At 38.6% G+C, this 13,517-nt stretch overlaps 1 protein-coding gene across 5 annotated transcripts in view; it reads right to left on the reverse strand.

Moving 5' to 3' along the window:
* hnrnpm (heterogeneous nuclear ribonucleoprotein M) overlaps nucleotides 1-13,471 on the reverse strand; it is a 44,793-nt gene extending 31,322 nt beyond the window's left edge. Inside the window, exons 1-11 of one of the 5 annotated variants that reach the window (XM_034179861.1) lie at nucleotides 13,238-13,471; nucleotides 10,189-10,370; nucleotides 8,551-8,603; nucleotides 7,896-7,903; nucleotides 7,717-7,810; nucleotides 5,771-6,097; nucleotides 4,081-4,234; nucleotides 3,916-3,965; nucleotides 3,776-3,836; nucleotides 1,360-1,467; nucleotides 1,214-1,270 (exon numbers count right to left, since the gene is read on the reverse strand). In XM_034179861.1, the coding sequence (XP_034035752.1) occupies nucleotides 1,214-1,270; nucleotides 1,360-1,467; nucleotides 3,776-3,836; nucleotides 3,916-3,965; nucleotides 4,081-4,234; nucleotides 5,771-6,097; nucleotides 7,717-7,810; nucleotides 7,896-7,903; nucleotides 8,551-8,603; nucleotides 10,189-10,370; nucleotides 13,238-13,329 (1,186 nt within the window). In that variant the 5' untranslated portion in view covers nucleotides 13,330-13,471. Of the gene's footprint in view, nucleotides 1-1,204; nucleotides 1,271-1,359; nucleotides 1,468-3,775; nucleotides 3,837-3,915; nucleotides 3,966-4,080; nucleotides 4,235-5,770; nucleotides 6,098-7,716; nucleotides 7,811-7,895; nucleotides 7,904-8,550; nucleotides 8,604-10,188; nucleotides 10,371-13,237 lie in introns of those variants that run through there. The other 4 variants (XM_034179859.1, XM_034179860.1, XM_034179858.1 and 1 more) reach the window with 4 other exon arrangements.
* Nucleotides 13,472-13,517: the final 46 nt, after the last annotated feature.

The raw sequence follows: 13,517 nt of genomic DNA on the forward strand, positions 1-13,517 counted from the left end.
ATGTCACAGGAGACATGTACAGCAAGGCAGTTTTGACTTATGGTTACAATTTTAAACAAACTAATTCCAAACAAGTTATCAAAATTAATGTCACCTCTGTCATTTTAACAAAGCGAAAATATCAGCTATATTTGTAGTTTTAAAGTAATGCACTAATTTTGAAGGTCTGAGTGTTTACAGACACACACATGCCAAAAGGCATTATGGGAAAATGAGCTTCCTGTCATCAGTGGTTGTTCAGTTTAAATATATGTAAAAACCAACAAACAAGTTACTGTAATGTGTATGTTGGTTTTTATAAATAAATCTGTATTTGTAAATGTCTTTTTTTTCCATTTGTTAAAAAAAGGCAATCTGAAAACTGAAAATCCTGTTTAAGTGATTCAGCACTTATAGCGGATGTGTGGCAATTGCTATTCATACTCCCATCCAGTAGATGGCAGTGTTCATGGTGTTATGAGGGAACTGATTCCTGTTCTTTAATGTTGAATCTGGTAAATTTGCTGCTTATAAGGAGTAAAACAAATCCTCTGCCTCTGACAGAATCAGAAGAAGAAGAAGGAGAATACCATAGCACCATACTGAATTACAGCTTCTTATTTTCTATTTAAATTTTTGGTATGATTTCTTTGCATCATGTTGAACTGCATCGTACTGCACAAAATCGCATTGTATCACAATGAGGAATTGAATCGCCATCAAATACATATCAAATCACATCGACTTGGGAACAGGGGTGAGTCATATCACACCATATCATCAGATGTATCGTATCGCTGGTAGTGTATCGAGGTGCGTATCAAATCATCAGTGATGAGATTCATATGCCCAGTTGACTCTCATCCATTTGACACTATAGAATCTGGAAATAAGCAGAGGCACCAATGGGCCTCTGGGCCTATATAGGATATAGGTACTGAAGATGTACAGGACCCAACACCTTACTATAAGAATTTACATTTTGTTTCTCCTTCTTGTTACTTGCCTGTTTCTGCAAAGGCAGTTGCATAAACACCAACCACACATCAAATCACTACAGCCAGCAGCAGGTAAATCACCAAAATCTGGCATGAGACAATTTTATATGGTTTACATTGTCATTGATGGCAACTTGTTGCATAAGATACAGACACAAGATATTACTTGTGAATTAACAGTACCTGAAATAAAGAAATTTTGTGACTTTAAAATCGATTGTACATACCACCACCACCACCTCCTCCTCCTCCCATACGACCTCCCATGTTGCCAAAGCCCATTCCATCCATTCCTACAAGTGAAACATATGATGAGCAACCAAATCCATTAGTGTTTTCCATTCAAGGAATTTGGGGGGTTGGGGAGCAAAAAACAATGTACCTCCTGGACCCATGTTGCCCATCCCTCCACCACCTCCTCTGTTAAGCTGGGTAGCATCGATAGGCTGACCACCAGGGCCCAGACCTAAACCAACACCACTCAAGCCGCCTTGTCAGAGAGAGAGAGACATTAATACAATGTCTGATTAGGATGTTACTTGCACAGTAATGAAAAACTATGGCGATAACTAATTTGTATTTTCTTCATAGTGGTATTTAAAAGTTTGTGAACGCAAACTTTTGCACTTTAAAATTTTAATAAAAAATAAATAAAAAAAAACACCCAGGCCCCTATGCTAAAATTATGCACTTTATATTCACAGTGAAACGGTCTACTAATATAATGTATTAAATAAAATCATTAAAGCTAAAAAAAATAAATAAAAAAAAGCCCAAATACAGGAACCATTTACAGTCCTACATATTAAACAAATATGTAGGACTGCTTTTTTGCATTTGCGCAATATCTTTAAAATTAGAAAGGTCTTGTCTCAGAGTGATGCTGAAAAACTAATTCATGCATTTATTTCCTCTAGGCTGGACTACTGTAATTCAATATTATCAGGTTGTCCTAAAAGTTCCCTGAAAAGCCTTCAGTTAATTCAAAATGCTGCAGCTAGAGTACTGACAGGGACTAGAAGGAGAGAGCATATCTCACCCATATTGGCCTCTCTTCATTGGCTTCCTGTTAATTCTAGAATAGAATTTAAAATTCTTCTTCTTACTTATAAGGTTTTGAATAATCAGGTCCCATCTTATCTTAGGGACCTCATAGTACCATATCACCCCAATAGAGCACTTCGCTCTCAGACTGCAGGCTTACTTGTAGTTCCTAGGGTTTGTAAGAGTAGAATGGGAGGCAGAGCCTTCAGCTTTCAGGCTCCTCTCCTCTGGAACCAGCTCCCAATTCGGATCAGGGAGACAGACACCCTCTCTACTTTTAAGATTAGGCTTAAAACTTTCCTTTTAGCTTAATCTTATAGTTAGGGCTGGATCAGGTGACCCTGAACCATCCCTTAGTTATGCTGCTATAGACTTAGACTGCTGGGGGGTTCCCATGATGCACTGAGTGTTTCTTTCTCTTTTTGCTCTGTATGCACCACTCTGCATTTAATCATTAGTGATTGATCTCTGCTCCCCTCCACAGCATGTCTTTTTCTTGGTTCTCTCCCTCAGCCCCAACCAGTCCCTGCTGGAGGTTTCTTCCTGTTAAAAGGGAGTTTTTCCTTCCCACTGTCGCCAAATGCTTGCTCACAGGGGGTCGTTTTGACCGTTGGGGTTTTTCCGTAATTATTCTATGGCTTTGCCTTACAATATAAAGCGCCTTGGGGCAACTGTTTGTTGTGATTTGGCGCTATATAAATAAAATTGATTTTTTTATTTATTTAGTGTAACAACTAAATCACCCCTTTTTAAAGTAGGCATTTCTAAAAAAAAAAAAAAAAAAAAAAAAAAATTCAGCAGCTACAAAAAATAATGAATAAGTAAATAAAGGGCGATGGAAGTTGCCAAAACCCGACAAAACCGCTAACATCAAATCTATCTATTTTTCAGAAAGTCTGTTTAAAATAAAAATTGACCAATGTGCTGGACATCAAAAGACAATAAGTAACAATTCTAAAATGCAAGACTGGGACAATATACGTATCTTTAAATCTGATACATACGCATATATTAAAATTACAATCCACAAATATTGCAATTCAATGTTACTGGACCACTACTGGAACACATCCAGAGACTATGTATCACAAGTCATATTAAATAAAATCATACACATCCTATTTTTGTTTATTTGTCATATGTCCAACAGTGCATCAGGCAGGTTAACTGTTTTGGATGTCTTGGATTTTACTTTTCCTGTGCCCAGTATGAAAATTGACTGCAGAACTAAACACTGTACACTGGGTGGCGTGCCATAGTATCTTCCACCAGGACACTCTGATTGAGCTCACTTAGACTATGATCCAGCCTACATTTGGTTCACAAACAGCTGCCAGATCTCAACCATTTCACATGAAATACAGTAAAGACCTGGCTAATATGTAATCTGTCTGAAACCTAAAGTACAAATATATCCATGCTCAATTTGATCACTAGGAAAATCCCAGTGTAATCTCTCACCGTCTTCAATTATTTATTTCTTGTGTCTGATTGAAACAAAGGTGATGTCAGGTGAGAATTAGAATCTTTCCACCTCATCGTTAAGTAGTTGAATCATACTGGTTCTGGTCTTTTCAAAATAATAAATAAAACCAAATTTTGCATCAAATGTACACACAAACACTCCAATATCATGCATATCACTTTTTTACCAACATGACAAAATCAAAGTGTTCCCAAACTTGTATATGCCACTCTGTATACATTTTGTCTTATTTTCAACTCAAGTAGAAAAAAGTAAGACTTGTACTTACGTGGAAGGGGAGCGCTTCTGTTCTCAGGTGGTCCAAAATCTTTGGGCATGGACTTCTCATCCTGAATATTACACATGAAATTACTACAAAATGCCACTGTATGACCTTGTGCATTTTTTGTACTGTGAAATTCAACATACCAGTTTGACATGCATGACCCTATTAAATAACATCTGCCCATTGAACATAGCTGGAAAATTGTTAAGAAAAGGTTACCAGACAATTTGTAACAATACCATAATACATAACTTTCTATGCATGCATTTTAAAATAACTTAGGAAAGCATCCCTCCAAAAAAGGATACAGACAGCTTGGACTGCTTCAATGGGCATATCAAATGTTACTGTGCCCATGCCTCTGCTCTTCCCATCCTTGTCCTCCAAAATGTCTGTCCTGACCACCATGCCTGCCATGCTGAACACTTCTTTAAGCTTCTTCCATCCCACTTTGTAGTCAAGCTGTGGACAAAAACACCACTTCATATAAAGACATAGTTGTCAAGCAACAAAGTCATACAATGGATGGTACTGAAACTGTAACTTAAGTCACAAAATAAATTTTGTAAAAAAGTTGCTGGTACAATCACAAACAACAAAATGGCACAGATGTAATTGGGGGATTACATAGGTCAGTGTGCATGCCCAGAAGTTGCCCTCGTTAACTCACCATTCAAGGTAGCAACAGTAGCTGAACTGAAAAGATGGTTAAAGTGCAGAATTCCAAATTTAAAAGGCAAGAAAGGGGATCACATATAGAGGTAAGTTCTTGCTTCTGAGTTATTGCCTTGTGAGTGATGTGGTAAATTGTACATATTTAGAGATTTTATGTCATATGTTCATAAAATGCTTAATATTTGGCCTTCTTTCACATATAAAACTGTTGTAATGGAGATAATCTTGGCTACGCATCTTTGAGATCATTCAGATCAGTAAGTGTGCGCTGCATCGTCTCTGTGCCGAGAAAAGCACATGCATTTCTTGGTGGATGGGACTCTGAACCTTTGGAGAAAGAAAGAAAAAGAAACATCCATTCCACCAAAGAATAAGTTCTTTCTGCACTAAAACACAGCAGGAGAAAGCTGCTCTGGGTGAAGGGGGATTGCGTTAAGGATTTACTAAGTTATGTGTTAAATGGCGGCTGTGATTTTGCCACAAGTTGGGTGCAAAACTACTATACTGGTGGTTTTGATGGAAGCAGTTTGAGTGGAAAAACCATTGGTGTGTCTTCCATGTAAGTTTTCTGGGTGCTGCAGACTCAGTGGGTTGATGTAGACTTGAACTTACTAAACTTTCACTTATTTCTAGCCCTTCCAATAGTGTGAATCCATTTGATTCCAAGCGTTGCGTTCTTAGGAAAAACATACAAGTTCATAGGTTTATCACTGAGATGGTTATTGAAGCATCCAGGGACACTATAATCCCACGCATTGTGAGCCTTTTTTTTTTTTTTTTTACTTCCTGAGCATGTCTGAGCATCCGCAGTAGGCACACATTTCCCATAATCCTCTGTGCAACCAAAATCCAATATGGCAGGTATGCAATCCCCTTTTGTTATATTTTTAAAATAAATCTGCACAATTTGGAGAAAAAGTCATATTGTGATTAGTGTGGGAAATACTGCAATTAGCGATAAGGTAAATGTATGATCTTGTAGTGCTACAGTCAGATCCATATGCTTTTTGAACATGATTGCTGTCATTTTGCCTCTTTTCATCACTGCAATAGTTAAAGGGGATCAACAAAAATATAGTACTATGCTTGGATTATGTTTTTAATGGTGTAATGTAGGGATCATAAACTATGCTCTTGAGGATCACCTGCCCTGACCAGTGCTGTAACCTCAATTTTAGATAATATGCTTAAAAATGTACACAGTGCATGGACCTGACTGCTCCTAAACCACTAAAGTCGAGGAAATCATGTTTGTGTGACTATACAATTGTATTCTAATCATTAGCAGTACCTTTACAAAAATACAAAATATAGAATCCTTACATTTGCGACAAAAACAGTACTGCCAAGTCTTCCATTTTGTAGTCCTTGAATGATCTCATTAGGGATATTGGGGTTGTTCATCAGGCTGGGAGGAATATTGACCATGGGGGAGCCATTCGGTCCAGGCCCCACGCGATCCATTCCGCCCATGCGGTCCAGTCCGCCCATGCGGTCCAGTCCGCCCATGCGGTCCAGTCCGCCCATGCGGTCCAGTCCGCCCATGCGGTCCATTCCACCCATGCCCCCAACTCCTCCATGGCCTCCTGGATGGCCTCCTCCACCCTGTGACTTGTTGAGTTCCCTCTGAGCAATCACACCATCAGGGTCCTACAAAAGGGAATATTCATGCATTTCATGGGGAAATGTATCACTGACATTTGTTATGTCATTCACATGAAGGGATGGGTACTGTTAATATTTTATCGATAGATGCCATTATCAATTCCGCTTATCGATTTGATTCCCTTATCAATACCTCTTGTGACTTTTCCGTGTACTAAAAGTAGGCTTTACAGGTTTTCTATGTCATTTTAAATTGATCACTGGATCCTTGATCTCTGGACATAAATAAAATCTGTAATTTTTGTCAAAACCATTTCCTTTCAGACATTTTGGCATGAGTGTCACTCCATACCTCTGGCTGCTGCACGTCAGAGCAGAACGTCTCATTTTGGGAGGAAAAAAAACATTTTGATCGATTGCAGTTTGCATTACAACATTTGGAAAGAGGTGTCATTTGATTTAAATGGCGTTTCGCTTTGAAGTTATTAATTCCGACTGGACTATCGTTCTAACGTGACTTGGCAGAGCGCCACACAGCATTTGGAGCTGTGTGAACAGAACGGAGGACGATTCTCGTTTCTTTCTCACAACAACACAGGAGTCCCAGTTAGTGACTTTAACCCGCACAAAACTGACTCAAGACTGACATATTCATGGATGAAATTGATGAAAAACAAAAAAAGCTGAAACCCAAAAATACCCAACTTTCCTTATTCAAATTCATTCCAGTAGTATTTTGCTCTTACTAGGATACAGCACTTTTCTAGCTTGGCAGATGGTTCTGGAGAAAATCACTGAAGAAAGTAATAAATTGAAAATATAGTTTATAGTTCAGCTTAAATAAAACAGGGATGAAGTGGAGGTGTAAGAGTCACTAGTTGTTCACAGAAAACAGTTATGTTCATTGTTAGTTGATCTTTTCTGTTTTGTTTTATCAAGTTCTTTGTCTCTTTCTCTAAAATTGCATTGTAGCATTATTAGTTATTACTATTATTGCTGTTGTTGTTGCTATTATTATTAATATATAAATAAAAATAAATTTAAAAAATATACAATTTTTAAAACATTTGACTCTTATGACAACAAACGCTGAGCCATTAATTATTATACAGAAAACAAATGTGCACAAACATGCTGAGATGCGAACACCTTAATGCTAACTTTAACAAAATGCCGTAGACATGCTAATGCGTTAGCATCGGTCCCGTTTTTAAGTTCTAAAGTACATCTATCAACTGTTTCAGAAGACCATAACAGGTCGGTTTAACTTAAAAAAGGCAAATATTACTCACAGACATATCTTCTTTAGGGCTTTAGCGGGGAAAATTAAGATCAAGTGAAATAAAACAAAGAACCAACAAAGCAGCAGATCAAAGCATTGCTTCATTGGTTCAAGGTTCAAAGCAAAGGAGGACTGCAGAAATGGTTGATTACAGACACGTTGCAGGGTCTGTAATCAATGTAGAGAAATGATCATTTTCCCAATGAACACCCCCCAAAAAACAACGGCCACTCTGAAGGATCAATAAGGGAATCGTTAAGCAAAAAGGCTATTGATGTCAGTGGATCGAATCATTTCTTAACGATACTCGAAAAGAACCGGTTCCTGATACCCATCCCTATTCAGACCAATAAATTTCTACGGAATTTCTGCCATAACATGCCTCTTTAACTTTGAGGGGTCGCCCATTGAGGTTGTGCTTGTTGACGGTCTCCACTGCTCTCTTCATTAACTCTTCAGTCCTAAACTCAACAAGACTGAGAAAATAGGTAGGCAGTGAGAATTTCCACAAACTGACAGAAAATTGTAGTGGCAGTGAACATTAATGGAGAGGACACTTACGCACAACCCTTTGTTGATTGTAGACAACATGACAAGCAAGACCAAAAGGGTAAAAAAACAAAAAACTCAAATTACTAAATTGTGCAGAAAAATTAGCAAAGAGAACTTCATGCATAATATTTTTAAGATCACAAAAACTGGGGCCTTAGCCACAAAACTGTGCAATCCAAAAGTATAAAAATCTCATTAACAGTCCAGTCACTAACACAATGAAGGCAAATACAGTGAATAATAATAGCATTTTCCAACATCACTGAAGGAAAATATTCCGATAAAGCGACTGTATGGGAAGAGTTGCATTTAACAACCATCGAACAGCCTTGTATCAACTTCTTGCAAATTAGATCTCCTTTAATTCATGAGCAGCCAAATCCAACAACCAAGAACATTTTCAAGTACAGCAACTCCGCAGGATTGGCGACAGAGAAAGCTGAACTCCTGTTGTTAAAAATATCAACCCTTGGGATCACCGCCAGTCTGTGCCACAGAAGACACCAGACACTCCAACACTGTCACCTTCACACACACACTCCCAACAGGTTCCTATAGATATAAGTTGGAACAATTTCCAACAGTAAAATGAAAACCCAAAACTGACAAACACAGGTTTGTCTAGTTTTATTCATGTGTTTTGTTTGTATGCATTTGCACTTACCCTCGATTTGCCTTCTGCGTCCATTAAGTGTTCCACGTACGTTACCTCACCCACTACAAATCAGATTCCAGGACGACACACACCAAGGGGAGAGAAGCCGAGAGAACAATGGGGGTTTAGAGTGGAAACAAGTGGGGCAGCCGGTGACAATGGGCTCAGACTGCCAGTCCTGAGCATTTCCAGAGCACCTCAGCAGCAGCACAATACGATACAGGTCTACAAAAAGCAAGCTTATGTCTTAAATAATTTTTTTTTAATCCTTCTTAGCCTGTCCTTGTTACAATTCTCCTGAAACACCATAAGCAAATGATTGAGCACAACTGTGCGAATAGACATCAGCCTTCCAGTTTGAATATATTGACCTGAAAACCACCTTCTATCCAAATTATCTGAAAATTTTCAATTCAGAAAAACCGGTTCAATGCCTCAGCCCATTTCATTGCGCAAACCTGTGTATACTTTGTCAAGTGTTGACATTTAAAGCAGTCTTATGCAGCAATACATTTTCCCATCAACTAAGTCTAAAGGACAAACCTACACTACTCCACTAACCATAATCTTGATGACAACAGTCATATGAATCTTCTCTATACAAGCATCTCTACAAATTGACCTGTAGTTACAAGGCCAATACATTATCTTTTTTTGATACATCTTCGACTACAGCCACGCCTTCAACCAAGATAACGTGTCTGTTCAACGACTGGACAACTGAAACCAAAGCTCTCGAGACAAGGACAGGGCATAAGAAGTTGCTTTATTTTGTAGACCTGTACCCCAAAGAAATCCCCAACACGCATCCGTGTTTGGCACAACATGGAGATCTGCTGAGAAAACATTTGAACGTCAAGGTCATACCTAAAAAAAGAGAATGCAATGTCACTCTACAATCAGTTATCATAAAACCAATACGACGTACACCTCTTGGAAAGAGGTTGCAACCTTCTTAAAAATGCTTTCACTTAAAGCAGATAATTAAGTACATTATGTAATACACCTAAAATTGACCACAACCCCGTAATTTTGCACCAACTTTCATACACATCTATGCTGAAGCATATTTTTTTTTGTACTTTGTACTTTTTGTACTTGGACAAATAATACAGATTAAAACTCAAAACTGCACCATAGCCAAATATTTGTTCAACATTTCACAAAAAAAAAAAAAAAAAAAAAAATCAATTATAAGTCAGGGTTTACCATTGCCCGTTGCAACCACTTTCGGCTGTGAAAATCACGTCACTGCAGCAATATTCTACTGTAGTATATTCCGTCACGCAATCTTGTATGGCTTTCCTCCAATTATGGCACTCATAATCTCAAACCACTGAATTTTGACGTTAGTGGCAATCTTTGCACACGAACAACCTCACGTCCTCCAAACTCAAAAGTTTAGAAAATCTTTTGTTCATGAATGGCCAAACATCCAGGATCAGCACTGGCTAGATATCTGCAGCAGCTGACCATACATACACATCGCCACTGGGAGGGGCCTCTTCCAATCCTTTTATTCCAACTAACTCCATATTCCAACTTGAGTCCCTCAACAAATTCCCCAAACCCTGCGCTGACCAAAACAAATAAACCAGTATACAGCGTCTATTGTTATAGACAAAGATTACCAAGTTAACCACTTACCTTTTTCTTTCATCAGGTCTTTGAGTGATTGCCATTTCACATCATATGGAATGTTACTGACAAAGACACGGTATCTCTTGTTAACATTTCCATAAGGTTCAAAACGGCCACCTCCACCTCTCTTCTGAGGCCTCTCTTTTCTGCTTGAAGCCGATTCATGCCTTACTTTCCCACTCATATCTCTGTTTAAAAAAAAAAAAAAAAAAGTCAAAACACACTTCATACAAATATCCAGCACATGAAAAGTGTACATTCAGTAAGCACCAGTGCCTCTTCAATTAAGGACTAGAGTCCGATATATCGGCCGATATAAGCCCCTTTCAAAGTACTTACTATCGGACGAAGTTTTGCCGACAGAACGCCGATGATTTCTCATAAACAGAACATTTACTGAAATAATGTTTGTCGGCAATGTAAAATGTCTTTGCACCGTTTGTCCAGTAGATGGAGCTCTGGCTCCATTCAAGTGAGAGCTGCTTACACCCCTGCTTAAATGTGTTCATCACCAGCCCCCGTAGTTCGCCGTCGCACTGCACTGATCGGCTGACAAAAGTATACAAGTAAGTTTATAAGGATGTTTGTAATAACTTTGCGATTACATTCACCCCCCATTTAAAAAAATAATAATATTGGCTGATTTATTGGCTATCGGCAAATCAGCCGATTTATCGATTATCTGCATTTTTTTCATCCAAATATCGTTATCGCATCGGCCTCAAAAAAATCCATATCGGTCGGGCTCTATTAAGGACTGCCCCCTCTCCCTTTTTTAATCCTTTTAACGAAGTGGTTACAATTACGACAGCCGTAAGACTAAATCCTGGTGATATTCTTATTGATGTTCTGTGACTTAGTGTGTGTTGCTAGCTCCTCGTTAGTATAGTGGTAAGTATCCCCAACAGAGTCTCACATTTTTTCGGGAATCCCACGGGTTAAGGGATTCCTGTGGGATTCCCACGGGATGGGAGTCAACTTTACCATTTATCACGTGATTGGGACGGTACAGCATAAAACATTAACGGGAGCGGGAACCAACTAATAGGACAAAAAAAAAAAAAAACAAAGGACAGGTGCCACCATTCTGTAGTTTTCTTTCAGTAAGCCGACACTGTAATGCAGTCAAAAGAAGTACACGGCCCAGAAACCAACAGTGTTTCCGGCTGCTGCTTTCCACTGGAATTCAAAGAAGAAGAGCAATGCAGGCAGCAAACACCAGTGGAAAAACCAGTGTGATAACAAGTGATTTGTAAAGTCAGAAAAAATTACTAATCTATTAAAGTCACAGAATTGCCAGAGAAGTAGCAAATGTTACTGAACTTCAGGAGAGTTAAGTGTGATGGTTAACACACTGTATGGTGCTTGTAAAACGTGACGAGAGGCATGCCACTCTCAGTCCAGAAAATGTAGATGCACTTTTTTCCTACATAGCAACATTTAAGGTAAGAACATGTTAGATGTTAGTTAAAAGTGATGATTCTAATAGTTAGCCCTAATTAGTTTCTGGGCAGTGTTTTCTTGCAAAGAGACAAGTGTGCTGAAGAGTGAGAAAGTCGACTGATATGGCCAGTTTTTATTTAATATTTGCATCATATGCACTTTTTTTTGCTCAGTAAATTAGTAAAATGCAACTTTATATGTTATGTTTGGGTTTATTGAACTAAGGTAGGCATGGTGTGACCTGTGCTTTCTTTTTTTTTATTATTATTATTTATTTATTTATTTTTGCTGTAACTGATCTCCAAAAGAGCTGGAAACAGGGGCTTAGCAGCTGGTCCTCCATTGAAAAACTTTAAGACCACAGGCCATGCATTATTTATGTTTTGTGCATTTTAGTGAGGTTTTTTTTTGGGGGGGGGGGGGGGGGGGGGGATTAAGGCAATAAGTGCTTTCCTATACCACAGATGAACTGTTCCCATATCTTTTGAAATAAAACTGCAGAACACAAAGTAATCTAAAAAATAATTGGGAAAAGATCAAATCAAATTCAGTGTATTGCCTAAAAAAGGAGTGAGATGGGGCAGGATTTGTTTTTTTTTTAACTCTGGCCCAAGATTGGGATGGGACAGGATTTTTTTCTGTGGGAGTGGGATAGGACAGAGTGACAATCTACTCCTGTGCCACCCTCTAATCTCCAACTATCATAAGGAGAGACAGAGGTTGAACTCTCTGACAGAAGACTTGTTTTTTTTTAAACTACTTTCATATCAACCAACATCTCTTGTTTCCGTTATTCTTTGGGTTCCTGTATCTCTGTGAGATTTGGGTTATTTGGGCTATTAAGGTTAAGCTGAGGGCTGGGATGTCATGTTACCACCGTAATAACATACAAACACAATTACAGTTACCAAAACTTTTTTTGTACTTTTGACAGTCCGCTTATGGTAAATGGTCTTCATTTCTATAATGCTTTCACGGTCAAAAGCTTTACAGTGATGTGCCTTATTAAACCCATTCACTCACACACTGATGTCAGTGTGCTGCCATACAAACACACAGGGAGCAACTTGGGGATTAAGAACCTTGCCCAAGCACCGAGTGATTTTTATGGCCTGACGAGGATCTGAGCAGAGGATCCTCTGGTCACAAGCCCACATATTTAAGGACATCTTACTTTTCCCTTTGAAGAGTTTTAAGGCAATGATATTACGGTCTATCCGTGTTTTGTGTTGCTAACCGGAAGTCAGACAAATATCCGGAAGTAAGACAAATACCAGAAAGGGACTCTGGCACCTCAACATTACATCTGTATTTAAATAAAAATCTGAGACTTCGACCAATCATAGAAAGGAACTTACTAACGTACTTAAGAATTCTTTAAATACATATATAAACGTGCACAAGTCTTTCCAGCAACTAAGTACCCAACGTACGCACTCGAGTTAAATGACCTTTCTTGCCATGAAAAAAACATTGCGACTAAATAAATGACAAATGAATAACATTACAAATACTTTTCTCAGCATTTTAAACGTACGACACCCCAGGTAATAGCGATAAATGCTGCTAAGTAGCTCTTAGCGCTAACAAAGAGCGTGCTAACATGACGCACCCCTCCTCCTCCCCCTGTTGCTGTGGCGGCGACGGCTGCTGCTGTTGCTGGCCCGCATTCTCAGAAACATGTTCCGTCTGTTCGCTGGACATCTTCTTGAAGAACGAAGATACGTTACTGTAAACTAAACTTAAGCGTTAAAAATGATCTGAATCGAAGAAATGAATCGGACGACTTATTCAAGAAACAGCTAAGGAAAATGGCGGAGGAAATGAAAACCCAAAGTAAGATGGGAGATTTTTTTGTGAGGGAGGTTCCTGTGTTTTTCAAAATAAAATTG

This window comes from Thalassophryne amazonica, chromosome 10, assembly GCF_902500255.1.
Source record: "Thalassophryne amazonica chromosome 10, fThaAma1.1, whole genome shotgun sequence".
Classification (NCBI taxonomy): domain Eukaryota; kingdom Metazoa; phylum Chordata; class Actinopteri; order Batrachoidiformes; family Batrachoididae; genus Thalassophryne; species Thalassophryne amazonica.